This window comes from Aedes albopictus, chromosome 2 (assembly GCF_035046485.1).
Source record: "Aedes albopictus strain Foshan chromosome 2, AalbF5, whole genome shotgun sequence".
In the NCBI taxonomy this organism is placed as follows: domain Eukaryota; kingdom Metazoa; phylum Arthropoda; class Insecta; order Diptera; family Culicidae; genus Aedes; species Aedes albopictus.
Window position 1 is genome coordinate 311,152,856 of NC_085137.1, and position 17,083 is coordinate 311,169,938.

At 38.5% G+C, this 17,083-nt stretch overlaps 1 protein-coding gene across 8 annotated transcripts in view; it reads right to left on the reverse strand.

The window, feature by feature from the left end:
* Window positions 1-3,127: 3,127 nt before the first annotated feature.
* The window catches only part of LOC109420874 (peroxisomal targeting signal 2 receptor), a 99,019-nt gene continuing 85,063 nt past the window's right edge, over window positions 3,128-17,083 (reverse strand). For 4 of the 8 annotated variants that reach the window (XM_019695372.3, XM_062852274.1, XM_062852275.1 and 1 more), the window contains exons 2-5: window positions 5,376-5,581; window positions 4,617-5,009; window positions 4,350-4,552; window positions 3,128-3,963 (exon numbers count right to left, since the gene is read on the reverse strand). In XM_019695372.3, coding sequence (XP_019550917.1) covers window positions 3,795-3,963; window positions 4,350-4,552; window positions 4,617-5,009; window positions 5,376-5,576 — 966 coding nt within the window. In that variant the 5' untranslated portion in view covers window positions 5,577-5,581 and the 3' untranslated portion in view covers window positions 3,128-3,794. Of the gene's footprint in view, window positions 3,964-4,349; window positions 4,553-4,616; window positions 5,010-5,375; window positions 5,582-15,750; window positions 15,773-15,805; window positions 16,635-17,083 lie in introns of those variants that run through there. The other 4 variants (XM_062852273.1, XM_019695371.3, XM_019695370.3 and 1 more) reach the window with 4 other exon arrangements.

A 17,083-nucleotide genomic window follows, 5' to 3' on the forward strand; every position in this document is an offset into this window, starting at 1 on the left:
TTTGACAGTTCATAAAAAATAACTTGTCAAAAGTAACGAAATTCGGTAATTTACGTTCATTACTGATTATCGGCAAACTTTTTTGCCACAGCAATCGGTAATCTAATCATATTGCTGAATTTCGGTAAAGCGCATCTGTCAAAAGTCAAAACGAAACATGTTACCGGGTGCCATCTTCGAAAAAAAAGGAAGAAGGATTTTTTGAAGCTGGAATGATTTTCGTAAGTAAAGCAATTGAACTCGCTTTTTGCTAACGATGTGTATGATTCTGCTATTAACATTCATTAATTTACTAATGCCTCTCTTAATTTTCTTTTCAGTTCGTTGTTTTGGATGGAGCGCTGCTGAAACAGTGCCGGATTCTCGCTCCAAAAAGGTACCAGTTTGTTTGCTGCCAGCAGAAGCTAGAAAACCAGCAAAGCTAGCAGTGCGGACTATACCAAACAAAGTGCCCGTAAATTCACCGGAAAATGGTAGCTGCCCACAAAGGCCGCCCGAAAAAGTGCTCCCTCGACCGGCAGAGTAAAGAAGCCGCATCTTCACCGGCCGGGAATGGTAGCTCTGCGAAAAATCCGTCGCTACCAACAGTCCGCTGTCGTTCCAGTGTTGGGCAAGGCGCTGGGTACGTGATTTCTAAGGCGGATCTGCTCTTCGAATGTGCCACTGTTGCTGCCCTGCAGGAAGCCTGCGAAGCGTATCGGATTGTTCGAGGACGCCATCTGTGCACGATCCACGCCGAGAGCGTCAGCCGAAGGACATCCATCTGGTCCGGAACATCCGTGGCGAGCGTGCGAGGAATAGGAGAAAGTGACCCCGGGAGAAGTGTAAAATTGTATTCCGGAGTAGGCATTTTTTTGCGTTATTTGTTGGTTATTTGCATGCATGAATAAAATTGTTAGCGTATTTATCATTTTCGTTTTATTTTACTTCCTCTTATAAGATATCAATATCAATTGATATATCAATAAGCATGAAAGAAAATAAACATTTACTGAATTTCGGTAATAATGTATGCCGAAGTTTTCGGCAATGTATTACCGAACCACTCGTCAAAGTTTGACAGTTGATGTTTGTCATGTTTGCAGGTTAGTCGGCAATTTGAACTTTTACCGAGATTTTTACCGAGCGCTCAGCTGTTGGATTCTCGGCGATTTATTTTGCCGGCCTCGGCAAATTAAATTAAGTGTGTAGGATCTATAAGTGTAATCAATGGGTTAGGGGTGATACACAAAATTTTATTATGTCACGCAAAAATCTCCAAACATGCCTTAGGTCATCCAAGAGCATCCGTAAGCAAAGATTGATCAATGGATTGTTGTTACATTAGTAATGCGGTGTAACATCATCCTACAGGTGCATAGTAGAGCGTGATTACCTAATGGGTTCGTATTTTTATTACTAATACGATAGAACACCCTACATGTTCATGGAAAATATTCCTGTAGAAGCTGATCACTAAAAAAATGATCAATGTGCCCAAGCAGGGATGGGAACACTCACTTGCGAAGAGTTACACTCACTTGCTGTTTTCTCAGCTCAGAAGCGTGCTATCAAGAAACGATGTATGGACGACTTGTAGCTTGTGGTTTTGTCTAAAAGTTTGTCGAATAGAGTACGGGTCGCAAACCCATACCTAAGTCGTGACAGAGCAGCGAAAACGACTCTCCACGAGGTGAGTGTAACTTACATTCACCTCGTGGAGAGTTGCCTTCGCAGCTCCCTCACGCCTTCGATATGCGTGTGCGACCCATACTTTGTTCGGCAAACTTTTAGACAAAACCAAAAGGCACAAGTCGTCCATACATCGTTTCTTGATAGCCCGCTTCTGAGCTGAGAAAACAGCAAGTGAGTGTGACTCTTCGCAAGTGAGTGTTCCCATCCCTGTGCCCAAGAACTCCAAAGAATATACACTGAGAAACCAAACTACTCTTTAAAGGGTAGAAATGTACTCTCTTTGAGAGTAACTAGGTGAACTCATAAAAAGAGTAAAAGGCCTGTACTCTTTAAAGAGTACAGGCCTCGCACGTCAAACCAGCGGATAAATTTTACCCTTTTTTCCAAATCGAAACGTATAGGAAAAAGGGTAAATTTCACTCTGTTTTCATTTTTATAGAAACTTCTCTTGAATTTAGATTTTGAAGACTTAAAAACAAGAAACAACGAGAACATACAATTATGTAAAAAATAAAATTTTATTAAAATTTTTAAAAATTGTTTTCCTTGACATGACTTAAAGTTCAAAACTAACATCACAGACAAACAGACGTAACACCTTGAACGATTTTCATGGAAATCCATCGCCCAGTTCACACTACCATCACCTGGTGGGAAAGTTGCACGAATCACTGCGTTGTGCAATATCGTCAACAGAAGGTGCTAGTGTGAAACGTCAAACGCATAGAAAAACGATGCGCGCGCCTCTGGTTGTGAAGGCCACAACTATGAAAATTTAAAATGATCGTTAAAAGCGTGGTCGATGGAAATTCCGCAAGTGTTACGTCTGTTTGTCTGTGGTTAAATTCTTTACACAGTTTTGGACCAGGACTTCGATGTCTGTTCTCTGTACCTACATGTTCATGGAAAATATTCCTGTAGAATGCTGATTACTAAAAAAATGTACAAGGTGCTCAAGAACTCTTGTGAATATAGACCTTAAGATCTACAAGCGTGATCAACGGGTTGTTATTAAATGTTATTTCAGCTTTACAAATGAGTTCAACAATTGCCAGGTGAGTGAAAGCACCCTTGATTTAGCCTTACGTTTTTGTGAGCATCCATCGAACAAAGCTGGATAAATAATGTAAATCAACATTCGTTGCGAGTGAGTAAGCAACAAGTAGTAGGTATTTTCTGATTTGTTGGCCTGCTGTACAACCAGATTTGTGCTCTTAAAAGTTGAAATGACTTGCAAGGCATTTTGGCTGCTATCTTTGGATTCCAATAACCGTGGCCTTGAATATTAAAAAAATATATATATTTGTCTTCTTTTCCTTTGCGTTAAGAACTTTTCATACTTTCCTCCTTCAGTTACTGTCATAGGTTTTAGCTCTACAAAATATAGAAATTCTATTTTGGAGGTGCCTCTGGATTATTGTCATCAGTCGAAGGTAGAAAAATAAACAAAAACTTCCCGAAACATGTGAAATATTGTGCTTTATTCAAACTATACTTTTAAGATTTTACAAGACACTGAACAACAGAAGCTATTTTGGGTTATGGTCTGAAACAATTTATTTTATTTTTAGCCAAAAAATATCTAATTTTCTCTAATTTTGACACTTTTTTCTGTACAAAACTATTTAGTACTCTGTATCGTACATACAAATAAATATAATAGAAAACAATCTTACAGTTTAATATAAACCATCGCCCTTAACTTAAAATGACTCGAATGATCTCCTATATGACTATTTTTTGGCATATATATTCGTTTTCCATTTCCATCACTAACCCATTTTCCCACAAATCTATTCCATTTTTACATTACACCAAGTGACCGAAACATCTATATTTTTTCCCACTTAACGATAGCCGATAGTTTTCTTTTTTTATCTTCTGTTTTGAGTGTATAATACAATTATGTACTTCTGGCCCGAAAATTAATTTTTGACCTTTTCCGCCTAAAATTTGTCCAATTGTTGTTCCTTTTAGACTACTTACATCCTAAATCACAATTTGGTTTACTGTTTTGTCGCTTTCCCGATTTTTTTCGAATTTTGTTTAAACCGTTGCTCGCGTGGGTGGCTGAGTGAATTTCGCTTCTCTTTTGTGTTTTTGTTTTCCTTTTTTTTTTTTTAGATTTTATCAGCCAAACAGTCCGGTTTGAAAACGTGCACCAAAGAATCCCAACCGCAGTCCGCCAGCTGGTTCGGTCGCCTTCGGTTCCAATCCAGCCCGTAGGTAAACTCCGAGTGGTGCTTGATCGTTTCGATAGCCTCGTTGGTTTTCTTGAAGTCCCAGATTCTGTAAGGGAAACAAGGATTATTGAAATTGCCTAGAGAAACAATATGTAAATAAGGTTTGGAGGATAGATGGAGTCCCTAGAAGAGTTCGGTAATGCGACCTCTGTGAACTGTGCAGGAATGAGGACGAGAGCCTCTTGACAGATGAACGTGAGGTGATTGAAAGATGGAAGCAGCATCTCAATGAATACTGAAGATCAAGGCAACTGAGAAAACTACTACATCAGTGAAACAGAGGACATGAATGACTAAGTATGACGCTGAGAGAAGTTAAAGATGCCATCTACCAGCTCAAATACAACCAAGCAGAAGGTGCGTCGTCCTCAACCAGAGGCTTTACCGACTAAACAAACACTTTCTTAGAACAGTTTCTCAGTATTATCTTACCTGGTAGTGAAATCATAGCCCACGCTGGCCAACACCGACAGATTATGCGGTGAAAATTGTACTTTCCTTACGGCAAACTCGTTACCCTTCAGTTCGGCAATAGGGATGCCGAAGTTGCGCAGATCCCATATCCGAATGAGACCATCCGAAGCACCGGTCGCCAGAACGTTAGAGTCGTGCTTGCACCAATCCACGGTTAGGACCTGTAACGAACAATTCCAGTTGGTAACAAACTTCAATGTGTTCCTTATTTTTTAGCTCGTTTACCTCCCCCTCATGAGCCTTGATGCTAGCGATCGGCAAATCATAGCACAAAATGTCCCAGATCTTCAGCATCCCGTCGCCGCTGACGCTGGCAAATGTGTTCGGGATATGCGACGCAAACACTGCATTGTAGACTAGCTGCGTGTGCCCAATGTAGGTACTGAGCGAATGGTTCCTGATAGGATCCCAAATCTTCACCGTGCTGTCCCAGCTGGCACTGATGAACAACTGTTCGTATGGCACCTTGCTCCAGTCAACGCTGTAGATTTCCTTCTTATGCTCTCGGTAGACCATTTGCGGTGGCCCGTTGTTGGCACTCAAGCTGGTGTTCCACAGCTGGACGCTTCCGTCGCCGGAACCGGATACCACAATCTCCTGGTTCGATTCGGACCATGTCTAAAAGAGAAAATGCAGGAATTTTACGTTCAGCGTTGTCAGAAATTCACCATGCCAGACATTTTCTATATACCTAGAAGACTTGTTCAACGTGAATTATAAGCCTTCAGTTTATACAGAAACTTGTTCTTGGTCTATGGATGAGTAATTTTCTTGCATCTCGAAATTATTATAATAGAATGAATCAACTAGAAATACGCCAAACATAATTTTGTTTACATAAAAAAAAGAAGTCGCTTGAAGAAAATAAAATGGAATGAGCTCACCAATAATGTATTACCTATCATAGGATAGACACATATTGACCTTAGCACATTACACAGTTATTACTGTTCAGCACTTTAAAATCCATCTACCAAAACCTACCACATCAAACAGCCCGTCCGTCCAGTGGTGGGTGCGCTTCTCGACGATCGAGTTGCCGTCCGGACCGAGCTCCAGAAAGTAGAGGGTTCCACCGCCGGCCAGGCCGTAGAACTGACTAGATGCCACCACGAACTGGTCCGGATTGAAGGGGGAGAAGCGGACACTGTAACCATGGCGGTTAGTGGTGAAAAATGTTGACATCGTAACTGAAAACGAAAGAGAAAGAAATGTTAGTCGAATGTTAGCGATCGAAGTCAGTGAATTATTTTTCGAAATATGTTTTCTGAATAAAGAGTTAGTTGATCAGTTAACATTTATTTATTTTTTACTTATATTGTATAATAACGGTAGCTACACAAGATATACATATAAGTGAAGTCCGATAGAACTTAGAACCTAATTCTACATAATCTAAAGAGCTTATGTAGAATTACTCCGTTGATAATCATACGTTTGCTGGATTAAATCGTGTAAATAAACTTAGCAAGAATAATTCGTATTTGCATTGCGAGAAAAAAAAGTGTATTCTTCAGACATTTTTATCAAATCCCACTTCAACAAATTTGTTACATTACTTTTTTTAAGATTTGAATATGAATTTGAACAATAAATTTATCAAAAAAAATGCTCAAAACAATGTTTCTTTATTAACGATTGTGTCAAAAAAGCTTTCCATTGGAAATTTCTAAAAAATTAAAAATATGGCTAATTAAAAAAACTAAACAAAGATCTTCGAATGAGTATAATCAGTTTTGTATCTTGTAAGACCGTCCTTTTATGTTGATCCTTTGACAGATACGCGTATTTCGACTACCACTTGTAGTTATCTAAACAGAGATCATTGTGTTTATTGCTCACGGCATCTCACGCGGAAATATTAAAAATTAGGAGCATTGTTTCCAGCAGGAACTCCTAAAACCATCCATGTATACCTCAAGAAATTTCATAGATTTCAAACTTTGCCAGCAATTCTTCAGTACGTTCTATTTTTTGTTTCATCTTCATCTTTGCAACATCTCCAGAATCACATTCAAAATTTTCGCTGAAAAATTGAGCAAATAGTCAAGTTTAAACCTATAACAAATTAGCTAGTGTTTGTAAAAAAAAATTCCAAAAAAATGCTCCAAGTGTAAAAGAGTCTGCATCTCAATTAGAGAAATCCCAAAAAGATTTCCTGGAGAACTTCCTGGTGGAATCACAGGAGGAAATTTGGAGAAATTCCTGGAGTGTTACTAGGATTCCTCCAGATTTTTTTTCTAAGAATTAACCCAGTAATTCTTGCTAGAAGTCCACTTGAGATTCCTTCAAGAATTCTTGCTGGGGTTGCTCCAGGAATGCTGCTGGGATTCATTCATGAATTTCTAGTGAAATCCACTAAGAAGTCCTGTTGGGATTCATCAGGCAGTTCCTTCAGAGAATACACACATTCATAGTACTTGGAGGACTCCTCTCAGCAAAATTTCCCAACAGGCATTTGTGGAGGAATTCCAAGAGAACGTTTCCAAAGACTCCTCCAAGAGTTCTTCTTGGCATTTATATGCGGATATTTTTAAGAATTCCGTCAGGCATTTCTCTAGGATACCCGAGCAGGATTGAATAACTGATACACAATTGTGTGTGCAATTATAATTGCAGCATACCAAAGCCAGATATTATACCAAGACAATGTATTGGTTGGTTACCCAGGTATTGAAACTAACTTATTTTGGTGTTATTGGTTTGGTTTGAGGACTGCTTGAGGTATTCTTCAATTATGGAAAAATCGCTATTTGTATAGAAAAAAAATGCCCATTATTATCGAGGTATTGATATCATTATTCACGCGTTATGCACAGAATACACACCAGTTATTCTTTTAGGTATTTTACTTCTTATGCAGGGCTTCTTAATACCTCATTCAGGTTGTGGGTATTCGATTTTCCATACCTGAGGTATTCTTCAGCTATGTTCTCCTGCTCGGGTATCCACTGGGATTCCTGAAGAAGTTTTTTCTGTGATTTTCACAGGGATTTTCGAAAGATTCCTCCCCAACTTCATCTTGGAAATTCCCAAAGAATGCTTGCTGGGTTTTCTGCAAGAATTCTTCATGTGATTCCTACAGAAGTTCCTTTTGGAATTTATCCAAGAATTTTTCCTGAAATTCACCCAGAGATTTTATTTTCAGAGATTCTTTCAGAGTTCCTCCAGGGATTCTTCTAGGAATTTTTCTTCGTACTGGAAATCCTCTTCAGATTCCTTTGAGTGTTTCTGTTGAAATTATTCCTGGTATGTTACTGTGATTTCTCCACGTATTCGTGGTTTAAATCCTCTAAAAAATCTTGCTGGGATTCTTCAAGTAATACCTGCTAGAAATCCTTCTCTAACAATTCCACTCGGAATTCCTCTAGGGATGCCTGCTGTGGTTGCTTTAAAAATTCCTCCTAGGACTCCTCCTGGAATTCCTCAAGGGAATGCTCTTGAAGTTCTTCCAGGAATTCCTGCTATAATTCCTTCGGTGTTGTTTTTTTTTAAGAATTCCTCTAAAAATTGATCTATGAATATCAGGAATTACTGCTGGGATGCCTTCAGGAACTCCTTCTAGAATTTCTTCGGAATTCTAGATGAGGTTTCTCAAGCATTTTCAGCGGGAACATTTCTAACTATTAGTCTTGCTTGAGTGTCTTCTAGGAATTCCTGGGGGATTCGCGGCAGGTGGAAAACAAAGAAGGATTCCTGCCAGAGAGGTCCCAGTAGCAGTCCTGGACAATCCCAGCAATACTTCTTAAAATAATCTTCCCAGTAGGATTCCTAGTAGGAGTAATACATTTCTGGCAATCACTGGAGAAATGCCAGGTAGAATTTCTTCTGCCAATGGAAGTTCTTGGAAGAATCATTGCAAACATTTCTGGAGGAATCCCAGCAGGAATTCCTGGAAGAATCATTGGAAAAATCTATGAAGGAACCACAGAAGGAACTTCTGGAGGACTTTCGACAGAAATATCTGAAAGTATCCTTAGAGAAATCATTGGAAAAACTGTTGCTAATGATTGGAGGAATCATTTAAGATATTCCTTCAGCAATTGCAGCAGGGATTTCTAGAGAAACCCATCAGGCATTAATCGAGGCAACCCAAGAAAAATCCTTGGAGACATTCTCTTGGAAAATCTCCACAAATTCCTGATGGGATTCCTCTAAATATCGTTGTTAAAATTGCTTCAAAGGTTTCTGCAAGAATTCCTTACAAATTATTCGAAGCATTCCTCCGTAGATTTCTCTAAGAATTTCTATAGACATTCCACGTGAAATTCCACCAGACATTTCTTCACGGATTTCTTTAGGAATTTCTCTTAGAATTACAATATCAGCAGATACTATGATTTCTCCAGAAATTGTTGCTGGAGTTTCTCAAACGTTTTCAGCTGGGTATTCTCCAGTAATTGCTCTTAGAAGTCTTCTAAGAAACCCTGGAAGATCCCCAGCAGGTATTTCCTGCATAAATGTCTAAATAAATCCCAGCAGTATTTCTGGAGTGATACCAACAGGAATTCGTGAAGGAATCCCAACGTGATTTTTAACAGGAATTATTGGGAACATTGCTGTATTAAACCTCATAGAAATCCCTGAAGGAATCACAGCAAGAATTTTGAAATAAGACCTGCTGGAAATACTAGCGTTTTCAGCTTCTCACTCTTCTAAACAAACACGAGATCGAGAAGAGTGGAAGGGGAAGTTGCCCCCTCTATCATCCCGCTTTTTCTCCTGTTTATCAAAAAGAATGAGTGAGAAAACAAATAATAGGCTAGCGGCCGTAATTGCATGAGACATTCTAGTAGTAATTTCTGCCAGGATCCTGGGTTCCCTCCAAAAAATTCTCCAAAGTTCCTCCTGTAATACTACCAAGAAGTACACCAAGGACTTCACCAAGAAATCTTTTCAGGATATCTAAAGTTGAAAAGCAGGCTCTGTTGCACTTGGAGTATTATTCTGATAAGAAAAAGCAGAAGGAGGTGCAGAAATATAACGGCGAAATGATTTTTCTGCAATTTTGCTGAAGACACCAATACTCTATTTCCATTTATAAAAAAAGTAAATTTCTGTTGAAGTTTTAGGTTTTTTTTTTTATCTTTATTAAAGAGACTTTCAGCCCTCGGCTGGTTCGTCTCTATGAAGTTTTAGGTGAATTCATCACAAAGGTAAAAATTCAAAAACACACCCTTATTAATCCACCTAGCGGTGATGGCGCACAGAGGTCCAATTTCGAGAAAAACTGGCAGAAACTCAATTTTTGAACATGTATTTAATGGGTTACAGTGTTTTTAGCATTCATCTATAATATCAGGAGCGTTGAAATCTTTTAAAGAATTTAAAAATATTGATTTTGTATCTTGTTACAGCACTGAATAGCCTCAGATGGAAAAATTGCGGAATTTATGATAGAGAATACCAACGACTTCAACTACCACAAAAGTCTGTTATTATGAGTAATTTGATTGCCTCCAAAAGTTGATTCATAAGTTTTTGTGTATATCAGGCCTCTGCAATGTAGCAAGAGAACAAGGTAACATTTTTGGCTTCAAAATTGACACACGCTAAGAAAATGTTACTCTAAAATGAGTAGGTATTCACACAAAACTGAGCTAAACTACTGGAACAGCTCAAAAAATGAGTGAATTGCATTTCCAGCGATAGCGCTGGCCCAAGTGCAAAAATTCAACCAATTTAGGCCGTATAATAGGAAATCATCAGCAAGAATATTATACGACTTAAACTGATGAGATTTATACACTTGAACCAGCGCTATCGTTGAAAAAAAAATTTACTCCTTTTTGAGTGGTCCCACTTTAGCTTTAATTTTTTGACCGTGCATTATATCTGATTACCGTACCGTAAACTGGGGTGTAGTTGATCAGTGGGGTGAACCTGATCACTCAATTACCCACGAATATCGACTTTCAGAAAAATTACCATTCCATTTTATTGTTATGTCATTGGATTGCGAATGGTTGAAATAGAATTGTTGCTTCCTTGAAAGTCGATATCCGCGGTAATTGAGTGATCAGGTTCACCCCACTGATCAACTATACCCCAGTTTACGGTATGAGAAATTCTTACATTTCAACTACAAAGTGTCTTACAAATCGCTCGACGCTGCTCCCTGAGGCGATATTCCATTCAAATAATCGTTTCAGTATGCAGAATTGATTAAGGAAGAATGCAGTTGCTAAGAGCTGCCAAAACGTTAGCGCCATGGTGATAAGTATAGAGCCAAATTGTATACATTTTAACAGCCATTTTGTTCAGATTTCGTTCGAAACAATCTACAAATAATGCAAATGTTATAAATATGAAATTGAGAGCTAAATAATGTTCCAATACATTCGTTTAGGCTAAAACCAGCAGCTACTATGATTTGGCAACTTTTGCCAGGTATTTTCAAATCTGAACAACTGTGTGGCGCCTTTCTCGTACCTTCGAAAATCCATTTCAACAAATCTCAAGTGACATGTTGATTATTCGCTTTTTCATCCGTTTAACAAAAATCCATTTCATGGCACCAGAAATCATATCATTTGATTTTTAAGCCTCAAACACATCTTTAATTTTGAGATGCCATCTTGTGTTTTAGACCGCCGTCTTGAATATTCTGGTCCCCAGTTTAGGACTCCAGACATCTTCCTCACATAAAATATATCCATATTGCATGTTTTTAGAGCCTAAAACTCCTCCGGAACAGACATCTGTGATTTTATATCGTCATCTTGGATATTCTGGTTTCCATTTTTTAACACAGGACATCATATCCATCCCAAGTAACATTTTAAGTTTTATGAAAGACTTGATGGCTGTTATAAACCAATGCTGATAAAACCGTAGTCATGGCAATATTATCCGCATTGCTTCTATCAAAACCTTCCGAAGAGTAGAATTTTGCTAGTTGGCCCATCCTAGTGAAGGTTTGCAAGAGCGTATTAAAGAGCTGTTTCAAGACTGATTCAAAATCAACTAGCAACAAGATTGTTGCACCGAAACCGATTTGAAAACCATTTGCTTGTTTGAATAAAAGTAATTTGACATTTGTTGTTATATCTTCCAGCACACTCTGTCACAGAGGCTGCCATCTCCACTAATGATGACTTTTATCGTAACATTGTGGAATTTATATATTACATTCAGCCTCGATAAATTCATTGTGAAAACATAACCAACCAATTCGATAATAATATGGAAATATTCTATTCTCTGTACCCGAATCATTCGCGTAATTTTCCACTATATGGTGCTCCAAATGTAGGCGCCCATCAAAATTTATCGTGAAATTTGCTAATGTAAACCGAAAAAACGAGCGCCCTTTCCAAAATCATCATATTTACCAGGCAACTTACGCTAAAACAAAAATATATTTTTTCATTGAAGTAGCCAAATTGTAAAACTTTGCTCATGTTATGCTGGTATGGTCATCTACATGTTAATACAGGAGTAGTATTTTTAAAATACAGTAGTTATATGGAATAATTGTCATGAAAAGTCACTTTGACAAATAGAATGAAATCAGTAAAACTCAGAAAATCAACATGTCGGAGTCAAAATATCAATTTTTATTATCGTTGCCACTCTGATATCATAAAAGCAACCATTAGTGCAGAACGGTTAGAGAACGCATTTGTGGAGATAATTTGATTGCCAAACAGTTACATTAAAAGCCTTTTCAAAGTCGTTTGGTTATTTTTCACTCTATATGGTAACCAAACAGCTTCTTGGTGCGATTTTGACAGCTGCAGTTTGTTTTGAAATTGAAATCACCTAAATCGAGCATTAAAGTGCTACTAAATCAACGAGACTACCCACAATATGGATCCACAATGCCAACCGTTTCACACTTCACTTGGCCTGACCACCGGGAACCGTATTAATCTACATTTCTTCAATAACACAGATGCATTACTGACGATGTTATACTTGGATCTTCTAGCTGATATGGCTCTAGCAGATCGCGATGCATTATGCATTTATATTATGTTCTGTGTAATTGGAAGACGGTCAAACGGGCGTTCGATACCCTCGAGGTCTGCCTCGAGATAACTCCGTTTGTGAAAGTAAGGTTCTTGGGAAATGTTTCCGTAGCAAATAAAATGATAGGTGAATGATAAAGAACAATGATGGCGTCGTGGCAGTGGATAGCAGCACAAGCAGCAGTCGCTGCGTTGGACGCAATGTTTTTCACTCTCAGGTGAAACCGAATGGCTTTGTTAAGGCTTTTATGACAACAAAATGAGTTTAAGGCATATTTTATTACGGCATTCTTAAACCAATGTTTGCGTATTCATTCAAATGGTTATCTGGAGGAATAGGATGCTGCAATAAACCTATATTTAATGCCACATAATATCTGACTTTATAATTTGACTAGAGGCGACTTTTAGAACACTTATAAGTATAGTGTCAAATCGAGATCATTTAGCATATTTTAATGCTCCCTGTAATCAAAATAGCATGCTGGTTGTAACAATAAAACCATTATAAGATATCACAAAATCTAATTGGTTGCCGGATTGTTACTTGGGATACCAAGTATACCCATAATGCATGGTTCCAGAGCTTAAATCTCCATTAAACAGTTGCCATCTTTTTTTAAAAGCCACGGACACGGTCAATGCTTCCAATGAGCTATTCGCTCTTCAAAGGAAGCACGACACTAGACAAAGGACTAGCATGCAACGCCCAGTGGCACAGCCGAAAACTTTTCCTGGCAGCTGCGGCGGGAATCGAACCCGCGCTCTTCAGCACGATGCGACTATGAGTTTGGTGACAATAGCCGCACGATCATGGAGCCGCACACCATCTTGAATCTAAAGTTGCCATCTTGGATTTAGACCGCCATCTTGGATAATCTGGTTGCCATTTTTGGACTCTAGACATCTTTTTTATACCAAATATACCCATATGGCATGACTTGTAGTCTAAACCTTAAATTAAACAGCCACCATATTGAATTTTTGGCCGCCATATTGGATATCATGGTCGCCGTTTTTGGAGTCAGAACATGTTCCCCATACCAAATATAACCGAATTGCAAGGCCTAAAACTCCATTAAACAGCCTTTTTCTTGAATTTCGAGTCACCATCTTGGATTCCAGACTGCCATATTGGATATATTTGTTGCCTTCATTGAACTCCAGACATGTTTTACAAACAAGATATACCCACATTGCTTGGTTTTAGAGCCTAAACTTCAATAAACAGATGCCATCTTGAACTTTTAGCCTACATTTTGGATTTAAGACCGCCATCTTGGTTATTATGGTCACCATTTTTTAGGCTTTCTAGACATGTTCACCATTCCAAATATACCCTTATTGCATGGTTATAGAGCCTTTAACTTCATTAAACAGCAGCCAACTTGACTTTCGGGCTGCCATCTTGTATGATAGGCCGCCATCTTGGATATTTTGGTCGCCATTTTGAATTTTGGGTCGACATTGTGGAATTTCTGGTCTAGTGTTAATTTTCACACTCGTCAACCATGTTAAAGGTTACAAAAAACGGCGCAGTTTGATGTGTCGCATGACCATAACTCCGGAACGCCTTAACCGATGCGAACCATTTCTAATAGCACACAATGAGGTAGATTTCCGGTTCGATTTGTGCTAAAATCCAAAAATTCGTCAGTGCTCAGGAAGTGTCTTAAAAGTGAGTGACCTTCGTTATACATACACATATACATACAGATATCAGTCTCAATTCGTCGAACAGAGTTGATTGGTATATGTGACTTGACCCTCGGTCAACATTCTATAGAAAAACGATATAGTGCAACTCCGATTGTCGTCAAACTTGGAAGGTTCGTAGTGCTTCGAAAATAATTAGACTCGTATTTTTTTTATTTCGATTAGATTAGATTAGATAGGGTGGTCCTAAAAATCAAGGTTTTTAAAAACTAAAAAAATTAAAAAAATCATAACTTTTGAACCAGTTAACTGATTTTAAATTTCATTTGTTTTGTTTGAAAGCTATTGAATTCAAGTTTTTAGGAAAAATACGTAGAATGGGCCAAATTTGGTTTTGTTGCAAAAAATATACAAATATATTAGTTTTTTTCACGTTTTCATGGTCTCGGGACCAAAGAGGTACCCTAGTATTATATTTTTATAAAAGAATTCAGAAAATTTGGCGTAACATATCAAAAATTCAGAGATGCATGTTTTTTTAGTTTTATGAGATATGATGTTTTAAGTATCGAGAGTCATATATTTTAACACTAGCTGCACTAAAATTGCCTGATATTGTAAATCTCCATAAAACTATGCCTTGTATTGCTTCTTTAAGGATTCCTAGCCTTTTTAATATCCATACATGTATAAAGAATCAAAATATAATCAAATTAAAAAAATGTTTTGTATGGAAAAAATTGACCTTTTATTTTCTAAAAATCAACTCAACGAACGTTGAGTTAAGAGCAGCAAATACTTTAGATTCTCTTCTCAGAATCCTTGCACTATTTTTTTCAAAAATTCGGCTAAAAATCTTTCGTCTTTTTTAGAAGGTATTTAATTTATACACCAAAAGTAACCTCCCGAAACTATAGCAGAACATTCAACATACGAATTCCCCCATTGTGTAAATAAGAATCTGAGACACTGTACTGTTTCAGAAATTATGAATACACTACAGCTGAACTTTCATGAATTCTTGTTCGGATTTGCTTCAGAAATTTTCCATATTTCCACCATTTCTTGTTTAAGTAATCAAATCAGCCAAAATTAAGATTGTCCAACAACTTTTCCGAGAATTCAAAGAAATCCCTTTAGCAAATATGTTTCTCAAATAAAACAAAAACTATTTCGAATTATTTTCCAATATGGCTGATAAGCAATATGGCTGTGGAGCCTCGTAGCCGTGCGGTTAGGGTCACCAAGCTTATAATCGCACCAGGGTGAGGGTTCGATTCCCGCTTCGGGCGATGAAACTTTTCGTAAGAATAGTTTCTTCCCCGTTTCCACTGGTGCATGCTCCGTTGTCCGTTGTCTAATGTTAAGTTTAAAACAGTGTGTACATCCGAAAGCTGAAGACGTTGTCCGTGTCTTTAAAATAAAATAAAAATAAAAATTTCACTTTGACTTTTTGACCTTCCCCATCAAAACCCCCGAGGCCCCCCCCCCCACCACAATTTTTTTGGCTGGATTTTAAATTACGAGGGGGCAGATGAAAAATATTTATCAAAATATCGCGTTTTGCTAAAAATTCTTCAACAAAACCGATGAGTTTTTATTATTGGGCATTTACATTGCTTAGCACATTACCCCCTCCCCTTGACCAGCCAAAGAGTGGTGGGGCAAAAGTGAATTGAATATTTGTAACGGCTTAACAATAAAAAACAATAAATGAAATTAAGATTTACAAGCTTCGTCGCTTACAGCCAATACTTCGTGCACCCCATCATACCGTAAACTTACTTCGATTACGAGTCGCTCGTCGTCGGTCGGTCGGTCGGCAATTCCACACACGTACGCCCGAACGATATCAAATGCGGTGCACTAATAATAACCAGAATCAACGAAAACAAAACAATGCAACGATTGATGATCCACTTCTACCTAACTTACGCTTCCTCATTCATTGGCACTCGCGACATTCACGGATTAACGGTTGTTGTAGTAAAAAAATACTGTTCGGAAAGGCACTTTCGGCTCTCGATGAACGAACACATTCGACGAGCGGGAAAGTCCATAGAGCCGGACTAAACTTTTTACTTTGGACCTTGGGAGATGGTCAAACAGCAACAACAACAACACCAAGCGTAGCAAAACAGTATCGAGAGCCACCAAGCACTATACAGTTAGTCAACAGCCCTGCATTCGATGAGGCACTTCTCGTTTTGGCGAGATGAAAGATGCACGTTTTCGTTATCCACCAAATACAGTTAACTCCGCACTCGACGACGGCCGTCGTCTCTGAAGGCGAAGATCTGTTGGACCAACCGCGAGCGAGACTATACCCACCAAGGTCAATAACTGGCGGCAGTTGTTGCTGCTGATGATGATGTGGACATTGCGATTTCACGTCCAGGTTCACCGTGACTTGACTGACTGTGATGATGGCGATATGAATTGCGCGCCGGCGGCGGTGGAGGGCCCCGTATCTTCTTGTGTTGAATGACACGGGAGATTAGATTCCGGACCGAAAGTGAGCAGAAGCACTGCGTGCAGGCAACTGTTGTAAGGTATGGTTCTCATTATTTATTAAACAACACCACATCGTCATCATAGCGGCCGCCGTCGTCGTCGTTGTCTTCCTGGTGTGGAAGTAAAAAGGTATCAATGTGAAAGCCAAAAGCTGATAGTAGCGGTTCGTTCGCGGATGCGAGATTAGGGTGGGTACAATAAAGTTGATAGAATATTCTGCACATCGCGAGAGGCATAAAAAGCCGAGGTGGTAAACGGGAGGGTGTTCAGTAAAGACGATGCTGGTGGTAACTTTTTTGTAATAGAAATATCCTTGCTATTGAAATACGACTGTATGGTTGACTCTCTTGATTAACGGCTACGCAGTCTTGGGATTTAAAAAACGAAATATTTTATTCATCCGACGTTTCGACACGGGGATAGTGTCTTCCTCAGGGGGAAATAATTACACTCAGAAAAAAATCTAAACTAAATAGTATAAATCCCACACTAAATCAATTTCGCCTGGTTGACCCCTGGCTTCGTATATATGCAAGCTATACTCCTAAA